At 43.7% G+C, this 19,226-nt stretch overlaps 1 protein-coding gene across 1 annotated transcript in view; it reads left to right on the top strand.

The window, feature by feature from the left end:
• The window catches only part of UBE3D (ubiquitin protein ligase E3D), a 250,014-nt gene that overhangs the window by 70,190 nt on the left and 160,598 nt on the right, over window positions 1–19,226 (top strand). The window contains exon 6 of the mRNA XM_068281549.1: window positions 2,377–2,446. Coding sequence (XP_068137650.1) covers window positions 2,377–2,446 — 70 coding nt within the window. The remainder of the gene's footprint in view (window positions 1–2,376; window positions 2,447–19,226) is intronic.

The following is a 19,226-nucleotide window of genomic DNA, read 5'->3' as shown; positions in this document are numbered from 1 at the left end:
GTTGCCAGTAACGGGGGCCGGCTGAGGCAAACGGAGAGGAGCCAGGAGGACGCCAGGGGACCTCACTGCCTTCCGTGGGCTGGAGGAAGCCCCAGGTAAGTGTAATCTTTTAATTTAAGTCACTGCTCAGGGTCCCTTTTTAAAGCAAGCCTGAACTGAAAATAAACAGACAAAATAAACAATCATATCTATAGTCCTAAACTCAGTAAGATTTTGTATTTAAAGCTCAAAACATAAGATTTAAGTGGAATGATGACCGTTTTAGATGTTTTACAGTTTGTCTTGAAGTATTTTTTATTCTTGTACTCGGTTACTATGACCAAGTTTCTGATAGTTTTGCTTCAATGCAGTCTTAGAATTAGACATTTTATTGAATAATATTTACTTAACCAATGAATGACATACTGACTTATAAAAACATCCTGCTAGAGCCTCTTAATGGCTCCAGGACGTGCTTATAAGTCAGACAATGCTGCTGCTGCCGCTGTGTGCATGCATGTGCATTCCCGTGCACGTGAAAATAATGAAAAAAGAAAATACACCTTTATTTCCAAATACTATATTGTCACCATACTTTGTACTAGGGACATCATTAAAATCTTGTGATATCCAGAACAAATAGGCAGATAAAATGTGTGGGTTTTATGCACAGTAGCAGTGTTTATATTAAAACCATAGGGGATGAAATTGGAGAAATAGTGTATTTTTTCCTTTTGTTCCTTGTTTTTCCCTTTAAAATGCATAGAGCATTAAGTAATTACTGAAAACAAATATCAAGCTTAAAAAGCCCAATTGGTGGTGAAAAAAATCAAGATATAGATAATTTTATTGTGATAAGTAGTGATTAAGCTATTGGCAAATGAAAGGGATGAGCACGGAACGGTGAAAATCGCTCTTGTCAGTTAGGGTAAAAACCGCCTTGGAATGAAGTGGTTAAAGCAAACCTGAAGTGATTAAAAAACTTACCTCAGTAGGAGCCTCTGGATAGTCCAGAGCAGTTTTCTCAACCAGGGTTCCCTGGTATCCCAGGGTTCCTCAAGCGCTTTGTAGCATTTTCCCTTCTCAGTTGAACTGCCTCAGCAATCAACTTGAGAAAGATTAAAGAGAACCAGATATGAAATGAAGACAAGGTTTATACATACCTGGGGCTTCCTCCAGCCCCATACGCACGGATCGCTCCCACGCCGCCGTCCTCCGCTGCCTGGATCCGCTGGTACCGGGTCCCGTCATTACCCTCGAGTCGGCCAGTCGGGCGGCTGGACGCAGCCAATTGTCTGCATCACAGGGGCTTCCTCCATATACCTACGCGTGCGGCTGCTTACTGCGCAGCCGCATGCGTAAGGGTATGGAGGGAGCCCCTGTGTATGCGGACAATTGACCGCGTCCGCCGGAAGTGACGGGACCCAGTTCCGCCGATACAGGAAGCGGAGGATGGCGGCGTGGGAGCGATCCAGGCTTATGGGGCTGGAAGAAGCTCCAGGTATGTATAAATCCTTTTCCTATTTTAGCTGGCCATTCGTCTCTGGTTCCCTTTAAAAATTACGTCCCAAGCGTCTCAATGTCTTCTTCACTCATTTTCAGCCCATACTGAATTCTAGCTTCTCTACTTGTTCATCACTGGTGCAATGGCCATGTGACTGTTATCACCAGGCAACTATAAAAGGGAGTGCAATAATCAAATGGGTGCCCTGTAAAAGGAGAAACATGGAATGGGGACTATTACAATAAGAGTTTAGTCTCACCCACTTTTATTGACCAATCCTACTAGAAATAAATGTTTGGGTTTTAATTACGGCAGCATGTTTTTATTTTAAAACTATAGGGGTCGAAAACTGAGAAATAATGAATTTTTCATTTTTTTCTTATTATTCCCTATAAGATGTATGTAACATAAAATAATTCTTGGCAAAAAGTACCACCCAAAGAAAGCCTTATTGGTGGCGAAAAAAACAATATATAGATCATTTCTGTGTGATTAATAACAATAATGTTATTAGTGAATTAATGGAAGGAGCGTGATATGAAAATTGCTTTGGTTTTTAAGGGCAAAAACCTGTGGTTGGGAAGTAGTTGATATTGAATATTGCTTGCAGCTGAGCTCCCTTCCGTGTATGAGTACAGCTAAACTGTGCAGATGGCCTGTGCAGTAGCATTGAGTGGCTGTGTCGCTGTGCTTGTACACGGAGTGGGCGGGGCAAGTAAGAGGGGCACGGCCGGCAGTTTTTCTAAACTCTTCAGCCTAGGGTTCTATGCCTACTGATTCTCTCCCAGGACAGTATCTGACAATTAAAGTAGCCTTTGAACCCACCTGCATCTGTGTATAAATGTTTTGGATTTCATTTTCACTTTATTTTTCCCTTTTTTTTTTTTATTTAGACACCATCAAGTATTACTTTACTGAAGTAATGATTCAGCCGTCTTGCCATGCATACACCATGATTTCAAGGCAAGTGTAATGTAATACATTATTCATTCAAAGCCCTAGTTCGGCCTATTTTAAAGCATATTATTATTATTACTACAGTATTTATATCAGGGCTGTGGAGTCGGTCCAAAAATCCTCCGACTCCTCAGTTTAGGATTCCACCGACTCCTCGACTCCAACTCCTCTAATTTGCATATTACAATTTTGTTGATTAAAAGTATGTAACGTGAAATTCGTCTCTTAACTGCCAACGCTTAGGAATTTTACAAGACAACTGAAGTGAGAAGGATATGTAGACTACTATATTTATTCCCTTTAGACTAAAACTAGTCCTTGGTAAGAGTACTTGTAAAAGGTACAAACCGGAACAAATAACATCTATCAGGCCCTAGGCAATGTAAGTGTGGGAACATGTAAGAATGATGTGCAGGTACTCTGCAGGGGAATGAGGAGATTGTAAACAGACAACACCTCTGTGTTCAATGTGCACAGCATTCTCAGTGGATTCCCTGCAGCTCTGTGGGGAGTGCATATGTAGAGTATAGTACTACTGTGTAACAAAGTAAACCTGAGACTGATGAAATTAAAGTTTTATACATACCTGGGGTTTCCTCCAGCCGCCTTCAGGATAATCCGTCCCTCGTTGTCCTCCACCACCACCTGTATCTTCTGCTATGAGTCCAGGTACTTGAGCCAGTCGGGTGTAGTGCGCATGCACACACTCCACCGCCAGGAGCATACTACACCTGTGCAGCACTATTGCGCAGGTGCAGAATGTTCCTGGCTGTGGGAGCGGCATGCAGCCGGACAGCGCTGACTGGCTGAATTACCAGGACTCATAGCAGAAGATCCGGGTGGTGGAGGACAGCGAGGGACTGATTAGCCTGAAGGGGGCTGGAGGAAGCCCCAGGTATGTATAAAACTTTACTTTTCATCCGTCTCAGGTACCCTTTAATTTGCAGTCACTAAACCAAATTTAACAACATATCAAATTATTTGATTTCATCAGCAAAGGGAGTGCATACATTTGCATAAATCAGCATCAATGCAGAATTCTTTCCATCTCATTGACCATCTCTATTAGTGACACGGCTACACATCAGGCTTTATTCTTACAGCATAGATGTTATTTAGTATATATAAGAGATTCCTGTGTACATATCATATACACAGTCACAATCAGATATGTATATCTGACCTTAAAAATACGGGGACTGCTTTATTGAAGCAGCACAAGTAACTAATTTTGATTGGTTTATTTCATTTTTGTGGACTAAGCACAGCTACTGTATATATACATAATTTTTAATGACTATTATCTGAGAAATAGAACATTTTATCATATTTTTTCTATTTTAATTACAGTTACAAATTCATTAGGAGTAGGAGTCGGTGCATTTTTTTCCGACTCCAGGCACCCAAAATTGCACGACTCCGACTCCACAGCCCTGATTTATATAGCGCCAACATCTTCAGCATCACTTAACAGAGTCTCACTAACTGTCCCTCTGAGGGACTCCTAATCCAATCCCTACTATAGTCATATGTTCATCATAGTCTAGGGATAATTAGGACCAAGCTAATTAACTTCTCTGTATGTTATTGGGATGTGAGATAGTGTTGTCCGGATCATAAACGATTCGGATCTTTGATCCGAATCTCTTTTGTGAGTCGAATCATCCGAATCATCAAAATGAGCGATTCGGATCACAAAGGGGGCGGAGCCAGGAGAGGCATGCCCCCCTCTCAGCGGGCAGCGGGGTCCTGGAAGCAGAGCAGAGATGGATCGCTCTGTTGGAGGGGAGCCAGCATTGCAGGGACAGGTAGATGAGAGAGAGGGGACATCGGTGCCACTGCCAGATATGTGTAGAGCACACATACTGGCTATAATGTGCTGCTGATTTTAGGCTGTTCCGTAGTGCTGCATAGTGAGCAAATGGGAAACTTTTGGCTCAGAAGCACAGCTCAGTAACTTTGTAGACAGCATGCTGGGCTAGGACAGGACAGGCACTGTGATTGCAGGGCAATATGATCCTCCTGCACTGCTCTAAACAGCTGCACTTCACTTCTGGGAATGCTTTGGGGAATGCTTTTTCACTGTGAGACGTTTGCATTCAGAATATACAGATGAACATATAGGTGAAATATATGTAAAGCATATGACTTCAGCATGTGGGTAATGTGTGCAAAGAAACAATTCTGCTCTCTGCTCGTCCCTCCTCCCTTCTCTGTCCACTCCCTGCCCGTCTCTGTCCACCATCTCCCCTTCTCCCCTTCTCTGTGTGTCCACCCCCCTCCCCTTCTCTGTCCACCGCAGGGAAAGTCCTGTCCTGCTAGTCATTTCACCCCCAAATGCTTCCCTAGTAAAATGATCCGAGATTCGGATCAAAGATCCGGATCTTTTCAATGATCCGATTCGAATCATCCGAATCATTGAAAAGATCTGAACTTCCTATCTCTGTGAGAGGATTTGAGGTGACAGTGCAGTTTTACTGAAGAGAGAGCTGTCCAGGCTCCTCCCCCTACCCCATTATCATCTCCACAATAAAGTGAAACTGAGGCGAAAAAATATATATAATGAATTGTATGTGTAGTACGGATAATTAATAGAATATTAGTAGCAAAGAAAAGAGTCTTATGTTTTTATTATTATTTATTGCATAATTCTATCTATTTGCAATTTACAAACCACATTGTATTTTAAACTATGAAACAGAGCAGGGCTAATAACCCTTTAAAGCTCTTTTGCATAGATAACAAGTGAAGTATCTTAACTCTTCCTGTGCTGGAAACAATAAGACACTGGTTTCTGTGCTACTAATGTTCTATTTCTTGGCTGTACTACACATACAATTCATTATACCATAAGTTTATTTTCACTTCAGATTCCCTTGAAGATGGTATAGAGAAGCTAGGAGCTGGTGGCAGCCAATCTTGCCCAGTCTCATACTGATAAGACTCTTTCGAGCTGCAGTGGTGCGGGCCACAAAGAAGAGGAGTTAGACTGTGATAGCTGCTCTCCTGCTGGGACACCCACTCTGCTGCCAGCTTCCTGCTTGAGTATATGTCTGGATCACATGACTGACTTTTTCCTGAGGTAAATTCTCTGGAATGCCTTCGAGTGTAAAATGTCAGGAGTGTCATACACTGCTATTTAGCTTTACTTATTATGAAATATCTGGCAAGGATAACAAGGGCTTTATTGTTTCACATATGGCATATTTGTTGTGCTTTATTTAGGAGGCCTCAGCTTTAGAAGACGCTTCATTTCAAGTACCCCTGAACGGACACTAAATATTGCCTGTAAACCATGTGTGCATGTGAGTGATGCAGTAACATGTCACAGCACCTTAGTGCCTAATACTGGCCCCTCAAATTCCAGTCTCAAGTTTTTGACTGGTACTCCTGTCGAAGACAGACGAGGAGGAAGAGGCAGTCTTCCTCCTCTGTCTGCGCCCGGTCCATCCCTAAACACACTCTCGCTCCTTCTATTTGATGCCCCTTATGTGCTTACTCCTGAAAGTGCATTGAGTCGCCAACTGAGCACTAACCTGGAAATACTTCCAGGGTCGGTGACACTCGGTAGTTCAGTAGAATGGGTACGGCGGACCGGCACTATGGGCAGACCAAAGAAGACAGTGAGGAGATTTGGGACTTTATAAGTATTGTTGCTATGCTTTTTATTTTATTTTCTTTAGAAGTGCTTTTTTTTCAAACTGTTTTTATTGTTTTCCAAAAAACTAACAAATCAGACATGTAGGAGTACTTTAATACAAATACAGGATCTTCTCAAAAAATTAGCATATTGTGATAAAGTTCATTATTTTCTGTAATGTACTGATAAACATTAGACTTTTATATATTTTAGATTCAAATACACACAACTGAAGCAGTTCAAGCCTTTTATTTTTTTAATATTGATGATTTTGGCATACAGCTCATGAAAACCCAAATTTCCTATCTCAAAAAATTAGCATATTTCATCCGACCAATAAAAGAAAGTGTTTTTAAAACAAAAAAAGTCAACCTTCAAATAATTATGTATAGTTATGCACTCAATACTTGGTCGGGAATCCTTTTGCAGAAATGACTGCTTCAATGCGGTGTGGCATGGAGGCAATCAGCCTGTGGCACTGCTCAGGTGTTATGGAGGCCCAGGATGCTTCGATAGCGGCCTTAAGCTCATCCAGAGTGTTGGGTCTTGCATCTCTCAACTTTCTCTTCACAATATCCCACAGATTCTCTATGGAGTTCAGGTCAGGAGAGTTGGCAGGCCAATTGAGCACAGTAATACCATGGTCAGTAAACCATTTACCAGTGATTTTGGCACTGTGAGCAGGTGCCAGGTCGTGCTGAAAAATGAAATCTTCATCTCCATAAAGCTTTTCAGCAGATAAAAGCATGAAGTGCTCCAAAATCTCCTGATAGCTAGCTGCATTGACCCTGCCCTTGATAAAACACAGTGGACCAACACCAGCAGCTGACATGGCACCCCAGACCATCACTGACTGTGGGTACTTGACACTGGACTTCAGGCATTTTGGCATTTCCCTCTCCCCAGTCTTCCTCCAGACTCTGGCACCTTGATTTCCGAATGACATGTACAAGTTGCTTTCATCCGAAAAAAGTACTTTGGACCACTGATCAACAGTCCAGTGCTGCTTCTCTGTAGCCCAGGTCAGGCACCTCTGCCGCTGTTTCTGGTTCAAAAGTGGGTTCATGCTTCCATCTGCTGAAAAGCTTTATGGAGATGTAGATTTCATTTTTCAGCACGACCTGGCACCTGCTCACAGTGCCAAAACCACTGGTAAATGGTTTACTGACCATGGTATTACTGTGCTCAATTGGACTGCCAACTCTCCTGACCTGAACCCCATAGAGAATCTGTGGGATATTGTGAAGAGAGAGTTGAGAGACACAAGACCCAACACTCTGGATGAGCTTAAGGCCGCTATTGAAGCATCCTGGGCCTCCATAACACCTGAGCAGTGCCACAGGCTGATTGCCTCCATGCCACGCCGCATTGAAGCAGTCATTTCTGCAAAAGGATTCCCGACCAAGTATTGAGTGCATAACTGAACATAATTATTTGAAGGTTGACTTTTTTTTTTTTTTTTTCTGTCATCTCAGAGAGTTATTCGTCCATAAAAGAACGATCTTCTATGTTATGTCTAGTCTACCCAAGGATCCCTGCAGATGTTCTGTGAGAAACCATTTTGTATATTTGAAATGTTCCATTAAGGTTTTGATCTCAGAGTCCGTAAGAGTTGCGAGAATAAAGCTTTTCCACTTTTTAAAGAAACCCGCTGTTTTCTTGTCTTTATGCATAATGGAATCCAACTTGTCCTGGTTAAAGAGATGTTGAAGTTCTTCCTGCACATCCCACACAGTGGGGACATTTGGGTAAATCCATCTATTAAAAATGGCTTTACGCGCTGCCACCACAATCAGATGTGCCATCTTGCTCACAACTGGTGTGGTCGCTGCAGCAGGGTCAGACCCAGTGCTTTCAACGTAATTGAACAAGAGCATAAGCGGGCATGGATTAAGTTGTATATTGCACACACGCTTAATATATAGCAGTACACTATCCCAGAATACTACTATTGATGGACAAGACCACAAGCAATGGAACAGATCGGCATCTTGCAGAGAACATTTGGGGCATCTTGCTGAATAATGCGCAGGGGGTGACCGGTATTTTATGTTAAAAGCATATTTTGCCCGATGTATTAATTTGAGTTGTGATTCTCTCCAATTTTCCCCTGGAACCAATTTATGTACTACTCTGTACCCCTCAAGAATTTTCCCTTCTATGTTTTCAATTGGGAAATCTTTTTACCATTTAGAAAAATTGTGCTGGGCTTTAGTCTCCATATTTAATTCCTGCAATTTAGCGTGTGTTTCAGAGAGTGATTGATGTGGCCGATGGGGGGAGAGAAATTTATCAAAAGAATCTAGAGTGGCTATGGATTGTATATCTCTGGTTTTACTATGCACATACGACTGTAATTGGCCATAGTACAAGAAATGATTCCTTGGTATTCCAAATTTTGCTCTGATCTCTAAGAATGATAAAAGTCTCCCCCTGCGCAAGTCACACAGCTGCCCAAGATTTTCTACCCCCTTATCCAGCCAGGACAAGAATCCCCCATGAGCAAGACTTGCTTGAAAGCCTGGTAGACCCCACAGTGGCATGTATTTCGAGACTTGTTGTGATGTTACATGCAATTTCCTGAGGGCTCTCCAGGCCATCACCGTATCTTTGATAACTCTGCTATTTTTAAGTTTGGGGGGCATGTATTTTTGAGGGGTGTGTAATAAGCCAGTCAGCGACCAGGGATCAGAAAAGGATGCCTCAAGGGAATAGTTTGAATAGTAGCTAGTTTTATTTATCCAGTCCCTCACATGTCTGGTCAGGCAGGCCAGATTATAGCGACGGATGTCTGGTATCGCAAGGCCCCCCCACATTCTTGGAAGTGACAGCTTGGAGAGAGCTATTCTCGATTTTTTGCCCCTCCTCAGAAACCTAGTGAAGACTCTATTTAGATTTTGGATATCCTTGTGTCTCAGCATTAATGGTATAGTTTGTAAGGGATACAACAACCTACCAAAGGAGACTGACTTGATTAATGCCGCCCTCCCCGAAAGGTTAATTGGTAAATTTTCCCAGCTAGCTAGTTGACGTATTAAGTCTTTAATTAATGTGTCATAGTTTCGAGAATATAGCATATTTGGGTCTTTGTGAATTTTTATACCTAGGTATGTAACCACCGAGCTGACTTTGACTGGGAGGTGTGTCAGGGTATATCTGGGAGCGTAAGGAGATAGATAAAGCAGTTCAGATTTAGTTACGTTTACTTTGAACCCGCTCAGGGAGCCTACCTCGCTCATAATTTCAAATATTTTGTCGAGTTGGGTTTCTGGATCGTTTAAAAATAATAGAATGTCATCAGCGAACATGGCTTGAGAAATCATCTCCTCGCCAATTTTTATCCCCTCTATCTCTCTATCTAATATCCGAGTTAGAGGTTCCAGTGCCAGGTTAAACAGTAGGGGAGACAGAGGACACCCTTGTCTAGTGCCCTTTTGTAATATAAATTCTTCTGATAGAAAGCCCGGGGTATAGACTCTAGCTTTAGGATTGATATGCATGGCCCCAATTAATTTTCTAATTCCCCCTTGGATATTCATTTTGTCTAATATTTTCTCCAACCAGCTCCAGCCAACATTATCAAAGGCCTTTTCGGCATCAATTAGCAGTAAAGCGTACGTTTTACCCGATTTGGAGTAAGCTCTGACATGGTCTTGGGCTATCAATACTTTGCGAATGTTGGCTATAGCACATCGGTGTCGAACAAATCCCACCTGATTAGGGCTCACAAGCCTGGGAAGCAAATCTGCTAGCCTGTTAGCCATTATTTTTGAAAGGATCTTAAGGTCCTGATTTATTAGGGATATAGGGCGATACGATCCTGGCTCTAAAGGGTCCTTGCCATGTTTTGGAATCAATTTAATGTAAGCCATGTTCGCTGATGAAGGATATTGTCCTTCCTTGAGGATCTTATTAAACAAAGAAACAAGGTATGGGGCTAGTTCCTGTTTCAGGATCTTATAAAATTCGGGGGTGAACCCGTCTGGTCCCGGGGCCTTTCTATTTGACAGGGTTTTAATTGTGGCGCTTACCTCTTCTGGGGTTATCGGTGCGTTTAGGGCCGACAGATCCTCTTCCGTTAGGGTCGGGAGAGTGATATCATCAAGCCAGTGTGGGGTTGAGGAGTTTAGAATTTGAGCATCCGGCTGCTCATATAAGTTTTTGTAGAATTTACCGAAGAGTGTATTTATGGATTTGGGATCATTAAGAATCTGACCCGACGGAGATCTGAGACCAGTGATCACAGTGCACATTTGTGGAGGTTTTGACATTTTCGATAGAAGGCTCCCCATTTTATTTCCATATTTATAAAAATATAGATCTCTATACGATTTTAGGTATCTCTCTCTAATTTTGTAATCTGCCTCTGACTTTTGTTTTGCTGTCATCCATGTTAAACGTGATTCAGGGGTGGGGTTGCTAAGAAATAATTTGTGGGCTGAGCGAAGCTCTTCAATAGATAGCATATAAGCTTCATGTGACTTCCTCCTCTTCCCTGCTAAATAACTTATAATTCTACCCCTGAGTGTCGGTTTAGCTGCTTCCCAAAATAAAAATATGTCTCTTATGTGCGAGGAATTGTCATCTTTATACTCCCACCACCATTGTAAAAGCAGTTGAGCAAAATCTTCGTCTTCATATAAGTAAGAAGGAAACCGCCATATGATGTCTGTGCCCTTAGGAATTATGGTAGAAAATGTCAATTGTATGGGAGCGTGATCTGATATCACCAGGTCCAGAATCTCCGTTTGAGTTACTTGAGGCATCAATGAGGGAGTAACCAAGAAGTAGTCCAGACGAGACCACACATCGTGGGGTATAGAATAAAAAGTATATTCCTCATTATCTGGGTGTAAGGCCCTCCAGCTATCACATAACATTGAGGATGATAAGTATTCAGTTAGTATTTGGGATTTGGTGGTAGTGGATTTACTGGCAAGTGTTCTCTTGGACCTATCTTCTAATGTATTCATAATGGCATTGAAGTCTCCTCCTTGTACTATCCTGGTATCCCCCAACATCAATATCTCATTCCTGATCGTATCATAGAACAGTTTATCTTCCTCATTGGGAGCGTATACATTAAACAATACAAGTTCCTCTCCCGCCAAGCGTAACCTGATCCATAGCCACCGTCCCTCTCCGTCGGATTTATGCTCCAGAATCTGCCCCTGTAAGGATTTATGGAGTAATATTAACACCCCAGCTTTGCGCCCTTGAGCCGGGGAGCCAAAAACTTGTCCCACCCAGGATTTGGACATATATTTGAATTGATCTTGTGATAAATGACACTCCTGGAGCATGGCTATATCCGATTTAATCTTTTTTAAATGGCGAAGTACAATTGAGCGCTTTCCCGGTGACCTTAGCCCTTTAACATTCCAAGATGTTATCTTGAGTACCATGGGTATAACGTGTCCTGGATCAGGTCAGCTGGCTTATTACATTTCACATTTACCATATACCATATAAACTTGTTTACTCTCTCGAGATGACAGAACCCTCCCATAACCCCCCCTTTACCCCCCTTAAGCCCCTTCCCCAAGTGGCTTGAGATTTGACAGTGGAGCTGGACTGCTCCTAGAAAGCTCCATGAAAGTTGACAATCGAGTCAGTTGGGGAGAGAAACATAGGGCTAAAACAAAACAAATATAAACAAAAGCATAGCTACTTGACTCCACTTCTTCCCTGAACGTTCTCCTCAGAGTGGCTCCAAAACGATGCTCCGACCAGCGTCACATCCTTAGCTGTGCATGGTTGGTGAAAAGCTCCTTCTCCCATCGAAAAAATATATGGGAAAGAACTGTGGAAGCCGTAAGCTCAGAACTATGAAACAAAAACAAGATATATCAGGCTTCAACTGTTAACACAGGGAAATGAGCTTGCTTCAGTATGGCAGCGCCCCCTGCCAGCCAACAACAAACAATGCAGAACAGAGAGCTTAATTATTTCAGTCTGGGTCAGAGTTGTTTTTCCTTAAAAAGGTGAGAACATCGGCTACTGAGTGAAATATATGTGTTTCATCTGCGTCATCTGTAATTCTCATTACAGCCGGGTACTGTAGCGCAAATTTCCATTTCTTCTCGATGCATAATGCACATGCCGGGTTAAAAGCCTGGCGTTTCTTAGATACCTCAGCTGAGTAGTCATTGAAGATTCGGATCTGTGTATTTTGATGTTCCAGCGGGTGATCTAGATCCCTGTATGCCCGCAGCAATTCGTTTTTCTCTGCAAAGTCCAGATATCTGGCCAGTACCAGCCGTGGGGGGCGTTTATCAGAAGGAGGGCGCGGGGGTCCCACTCTGTGGGCCCGTTCTACTTTGCAGCCTCTCTTGAAACCCAGCATCTTGGGAAGTGTGGATGCACAGAAATCCCGGAGCGCCTGGGCCGTCATGGCTTCTGGGAGTCCCACCACCCTTAAGTTATTGCGCCGCGATCTGTTCTCCAAATCTTGCAGTTTCTCCTGCATCAGTTTATGCTCAGCTCTCAGCTTTTTATCCTCTTTCTCTTCCTTAGCCCTATCATCTTCTATCTTTTGAATACGTTCCTCCGCGTGGTCTAAACGCTGGCCATGGGCTTGCACCTTAAACTTAATCTCTTTAAGCGAGTGGTCTATAGCTGCTTGTATTACTGACTGCAGCTCAGGAGCAAGTTTCTCCACTACCGCTGCAGCTAGAATCTGATAGTCTATGCCCCCTCTCCGACTTTTTTGTTTTAAAAACACTTTTCTTTTATTGGTCGAATGAAATATGCTAATTTTTTGAGATAGGAAATTTGGGTTTTCATGAGCTGTATGCCAAAATCATCAATATTAAAACAATAAAAGGCTTGAACTACTTCAGTTGTGTGTATTTGAGTCTAAAATATATGAAAGTCTAATGTTTATCAGTACATTACAGAAAATAATGAACTTTATCACAATATGCTAATTTTTTGAGAAGATCCTGTAGATAATGTATTACTATAGCAGGTGTATGTAATTTATTTACTTGGCTAAACCTAAAAGAGTATCTTCTTCTCTGTATTTATATTTTTATGCAGATCCTTACATTGAATAGTATGCAAGACAGCGGTAGACAGCAATCATTATTCATGGTATAGAAAATACCATGCCTGTAAATAATGTATACATTTTGTGTTTTTTTTTCTTCTTGCATTGCTTTTCTATGCTCTCCTTTCACATCGGAAACAGTGGGGTTTTAAAAAAAAAAAAATCTGGTGGCTGTTAGCGACAGCATCAGTAGAGCCCACATTGATGGGAGCCGTCAGAGTCCTGCTGTGTCATTTGTGTCCACCAGCATCGCTGCCCTCATTTCGTCTACAGAACTGTGCAGCAAGGTGTATGTGACATCTCTCTGGCTTCTGTTTCTGTGAGGAAGGGGAGACAAGCGTAGCTTGTCTACAAGTTGTAAATATCTGTGCTGCACTGTCACTTCAATGCAACTGTTAGTATGTATGCAGAATTGACAGCAGTAGTACAGCTAATGGTAGTTATAAATCAGTAGGGCTCTGCTAATACTGCACCAGATCCATACACAAAACAGCCAAGTCTATTTGCTCCTGATCTAGCTACATAAACAAATCTTGTTCCAGACTCCCCCTGCTTTCTGGAATTCAATATAGACAAAACTTACATTTTTGTACTACAAGATTTTATTCCCCTGCCTAATATAACCGTGTTACTAATACTCCAACAATCAGGCATGGGCTCACGAGTCCTTAAGAACTCGAATTTGTGATTTAAATGAGGCTTAATTGCCTCAGGTGTGCGACTGGGAGAGAGGGGTTACTTACCCATAAATCTGCTGTCTTCTATGTGTTTCAAACACCTTGCACACGTCCTATTGGACGTGTTGCAAGACTCACTACCGCGCACTTCCTCCTTCCGGCTTGAAGGAGGAAGTGCACGGTAGTGAGTCTTGCAACGAGTCCAGTAGGACATGTGCAAGGTGTTTGAAACACATAGAAGACAGCGGACTTATGGGTAAGTAACCCCTCTCTCCCAGTCGCACACCTGGGGCAATTAAGCCTCATTTATATCACAAATTCGCCCACCACTGCCAACAACCCATGTCTGCCAATCTTGTTATTTAGGTATGATACTTGTTTAGACACTCTTGATCGAGACATGCTGACCAACTCCTTTCACCTCCAACTAAAGAACATCCCTTCAATCACTGCATTCTTATTTAGGGTACAAGTACATTTGTGCATGCTTTCATTTCTTCCCGACTTAAATACGGCAACACCCTTCTCTATGGCCTACCTGTTACCAAATTTGCTTTACCCTAGTCCATCATGAACTCATTCACCTTTCTATTCACTTCTCACAAGTCGTGATTGTGCCCTTAAAAGGGGTGACATGTATTTGTGTGGGAGGGATGGGGATAGGTGGTGGGGGGGGGGGGGGGGTCAATGGGTAAGGCACATGTAGAGAAATGTTTTATTCAAGAAAAAAGATAATAGAGAAAGCCCCCTTTGTGTAATGTCCTTCCATGTACCCTCCTAGACGCTGCACCTGGTACATCCCATACCTGTTCAACAATGGTTGAAATGCCATCACTGAGCAGTCTTGCAAAAGCATATGTGCTTGAGTTGCGGATTAAATCAACAAACTCACTGAAATCCATGACCTCTTCCTCTCCAACTCCCTCACCCTCCTTGCCCTCACAGAGACATGGCTCACCCCCTCTGACTCTGCTGCAGCAGCGGCCCTCTCCTATGGGGGACTTCACCTCAGTCACACCCCCAGACCAGAAAACAGGTCTGGGGGAGGGGTGGGTCTGCTCCTCTCCCCGTCCTGCACTTTCTGTGTCCTCACGCCACCCCCTTCTTTAAACTTTACATCCTTTGAGACACATGTTATCCGCCTCTACCATCCCCTTCCAGCAGTCATCGCAGTCCTTTACCGCCCCCCATCCACCTCCATTAAACAATTCCTGGACAACCTGGCCTCTTGGCTCCCACACATCCTTTCCTCTGACCTCCCCACAATCATACTTGGGGACTTCAACATCCCCATGGACAGTCCTTACTCCCCTGAAGCCTCTCAACTGCTCTCCCTCACTACTTCCCTTGGCCTCTTCCAACACACCAATTCCCCCACCCACTGCGCTGGCCACACTCTTGACCTGATTCTCTCAAAATCCGCCAACCTCCCAAACCTGGACATCACACCCTTCCCCCTCTCCGACCATCACCTTCTCTCTTTCTCCATCTCCCCATCATCCTCCCCCAACCCTCCACCACCCTCAGGTCGTTGGCAGAGAGATTTGCATAACCTAGACCCAACTGCACTAGCCAACCCCCTCCACTCCCTCACATCCACCCTCCCAAACGTTACCTGCCCAAACCAAGCCGTGGCCAAATACAACCAGGCCCTTTCAGCAGCCCTAGACATTGCTGCACCCCCCACATTCCGCCCCAGCCGTCCCATCAACCCCCAGCCCTGGCACAATGCACACACTCGCAACCTCCAAAAACAGACACGCACCTACGAACGCAAATGGAGGAAATCCCGCAGCAACTCCGACTTCTTGGCGTACAAGGCCAACCTGCAGCTGTTCTATACCGCATTAACTGATGCTAAACAAAAATACTTTGCTGCCTTGATCGGATCCCAAGCCTCCAACCCTCGGCGCCTCTTCGCCACCTTTAACTCCCTCCTTAACCCCACCACTCCTCCCCCCACCTCCGCCCTCTCAGCCACTGATCTGTCCACCCACTTTACCGACAAAATAGCCAGCATCCGACGGGAAATCTCATGCCTCCACTCCACCACCTCTTCCTCCCCCACCAATACCTATTCCCCACCCCACCCACCACTCACTGCCTTTACTCCTATCACAGAGGACCAAGTCAGCCGTCTCCTAGCCACTTCTCCTGCCACCTCCAGCCCCCTAGACCCTGTGCCATCCAAATGCCTCCGTCCTCACTTCCCTGTTCTGGCTCCTGTCCTCACCACTCTGTTTAACCTCTCCCTATCCACGGGTACCTTCCCCTCTGACTTCAAACAGGCCACTGTACTTCCCCTACTTAAAAAACCCTCACTAGACCCCTCACTTCCATCCAGCTACCGTCCCATCTCCTTACTCCCTTTTGCATCTAAACTCCTAGAGCGTTTAGTCCACCAACGCATGACCAATTACCTTGACTCCAACTCCCTGTTTGATCCCCTACAATCAGGATTTCGTCCAGGCCACTCCACTGAGACTGCCCTCACCAAGGTCGTCAATGACCTCACGCTTGCCAAGGCCGAAGGAAAATACACTATCCTTCTCCTCCTAGACCTCTCCTCAGCATTCGACACTGTTGATCACTCCCTGCTACTCCAGTCCCTGCAATCTGTGGGTATCCAAGACCGTGCCCTAGCATGCTTTTCCTCCTACCTCTCAAATCGCTCCTTCAAGACCTCCTTCAATGGTTCCTCCTCAACCTCCTTCCCACTTTCAGTTGGGGTCCCCCAAGGCTCTGTTCTTGGTCCCCTGCTGTTCTCCATTTACACCGCCTCCATCGGAAAACTCATCTCCTCTCTGGGTTTCAACTATCACCTATATGTTTACCTCAGCAATAGACTCCACAGCCAAAGACCCTAGTAAATTGATCTTAATTGATAAACAATTAAGATGGAACTCACTCTTCGACCCCTGGAGGATTTTACACGGCTCTGAAAAGGATTATACATTCTTTTCTGGGGCACATAAATCCTTTTCTAGAATCGATATGTTTTTAGTCGACAAAATTCTCCTTCAAGATATTGTGTCAGCCTCCATAGGTACAAAAACATGGTCCGACCACGCTCCAATTGAACTTTTGATCAAAGACGGCCCCCTGGCCCAAAAACCCTTTTACTGGAAACTAAACAGTTCCTTATTATCTGAATTATCTTTTAAAAACGAGCTGTCCCAAAACATAACCTCCTTTTTTAACATAAATGTCACCCCGGAAGTTGGCATGGCGACGATATGGTCCGCCCACAAGGCGTTCATTAGAGGATTACTCATTCGCAGAGGAGCTTTCCTCAAAAAGCAAAGAACCAAGGTATATGATGACTTAATTGCAAATATCCACCTCAAAGAAAAACTACATAAACAAAACCCCACTCAAGAATTAAATAAATCCTTGTTTCAGCTGAGGGAAGAACTACGCATGCATTTAACGCATCAATATGACTACTTACTGCAAAAAGCAAACCTACAATCTTATTCGCAGCACAACAAAGCGGGCAAGTTTCTAGCGAGACTACTCCACCAAAGACAGGCCAAAACTAGAATTCACACCATGATCAATCCGGCTTCTAAATGCGTAATCACAAATCCCAAACACATAGCTGATTTATTTAGTGAGTACTATGCAAAGTTATATAATCTTAAAGGGAAGGTCCAAGCAAAAAAAAAAAATGAGTTTCACTTACCTGGGGCTTCTACCAGCCCCATGTAGCCATCCTGTGCCCTCGTAGTCAATCACTGCTGCTCCAGTCCCCCACTGGCAGCTTTCTGACCTCGGAGGTCAGGGCCAAATTGCGTACATTTTTACACATTCCCGCTAGTGCAGGGACATTAACACATACATTTTTACCCGTTAGTGGTGCAACGCGTAAATTTTTGTTCCTGCACTAGCTGGAATGCGTAAAAATGTATGCAATTTGGCCCTGACCTCCGAGGTCAGAAAGCTGCCAGCGGGGGACTGGAGCAGCAGTGAGTGACTACGAGGGCACAGGATGGCTGCATGGGGCTGGTAGAAGCCACAGGTAAGTGAAACTCATTTTTTTTTTTTGCTTGGACCTTCCCTTTAAAGACGACCACATTACCCCCCAACCCACGGATGAAATCATAGCTAATTTTCTCCGCGACATTAATCTGCCACAACTATCCCCCTCCCAGCTAGAAAAGTTAAACATGCCCTTCACCCCATCAGAGGTATTAGGAGTGATCAAATCCCTAAAACGTAACAAAGCGCCCGGTCCTGACGGATTCAGCAACGAATATCTCCTAACCTTTGCTCAAAACTTAGCCCCGCACATCTCAACTTTATTTAATACCTTTGCAAAAGGTACGCAAATACCTCAGGAATACCTGGAGGCGATAATCACAGTCCTACCAAAGCCTGGGAAGGACCAATCCAGCCCTGCCAACTTTAGGCCAATATCCCTACTAAACGCAGACACAAAATTATATGCAAAGCTTATAGCCAACCGATTAATGCTATGTACCCCCTACTTATTATCGCATGACCAGGTGGGTTTTACAAAGGGCAGGCAGGCCTCAGATGGAACCAGACGCATGCTGGACATAGTCAAATTTATTGAACTCTGTCGGATGCCTTCGGCGATGCTCACTTTAGATGCGGAGAAGGCATTCGACAGAGTTCATTGGCGGTTTCTTAAAGCCACACTTCTTAAATTTGGCTTCACAGGTTGGATCACAACGGCGATTATGGCATTATACACTTCCCCCTCAGCTAGAGTCAATGCCGCAGGCTTCATGTCCAAACCCTTTTCCATATCAAACGGCACCCGACAGGGATGCCCCCTATCTCCTATAATTTTTGTCTTACTAATGGAAACAATCGCCCAAAAAATCCGTGCAAACCCAAATATCTCTGGTATTAAAATTGGAGACTCCCAACACCTGATCAGTATGTTCGCAGATGACGTAGCTCTAATCTTATCCAACCCTGAAAACTCTTTGCCCGCCCTAATGAATGTCCTTCTCTCATTTTCAGAAGCATCTTACTATAAACTAAATCAGCATAAGTCTTTCTTGATGGGGTTTCACTTGCCTGCCCTTATTAAAGCTAAATTAACAAAGACATTCAATTTTCCTTGGGCCGTTTCGGAAGTATCATATCTGGGAATCAAAATAACGAAGAACCCAGCAGAATTATTTCGATACAACTACATCCCTTTGCTAGCCTCTATTAAAAAAGAGACATCCGAAATGTCCAAAAGCTGGCTCTCATGGTCTGGCCGTATAGCCGCACTAAAAATGTTCATCCTTCCTAAGATATTATACTTCTTTAGAACGGTACATATACCATTGCGTAAATCCTTTCTTCTGAATATTAAAAGATGTATCAACTATTTTATATGGCAAGGTAAAAAGGCTCGAGTTCCCTTCGAAATAATGAAACTTCCAAAAATAAAAG

This window comes from Hyperolius riggenbachi, chromosome 4 (genome assembly GCF_040937935.1).
Source record: "Hyperolius riggenbachi isolate aHypRig1 chromosome 4, aHypRig1.pri, whole genome shotgun sequence".
NCBI classification, from domain to species: Eukaryota; Metazoa; Chordata; class Amphibia; order Anura; family Hyperoliidae; genus Hyperolius; species Hyperolius riggenbachi.
Note: the sequence above shows the minus strand (reverse complement) of the source record. Positions and strands in the feature narration are given on the sequence as shown.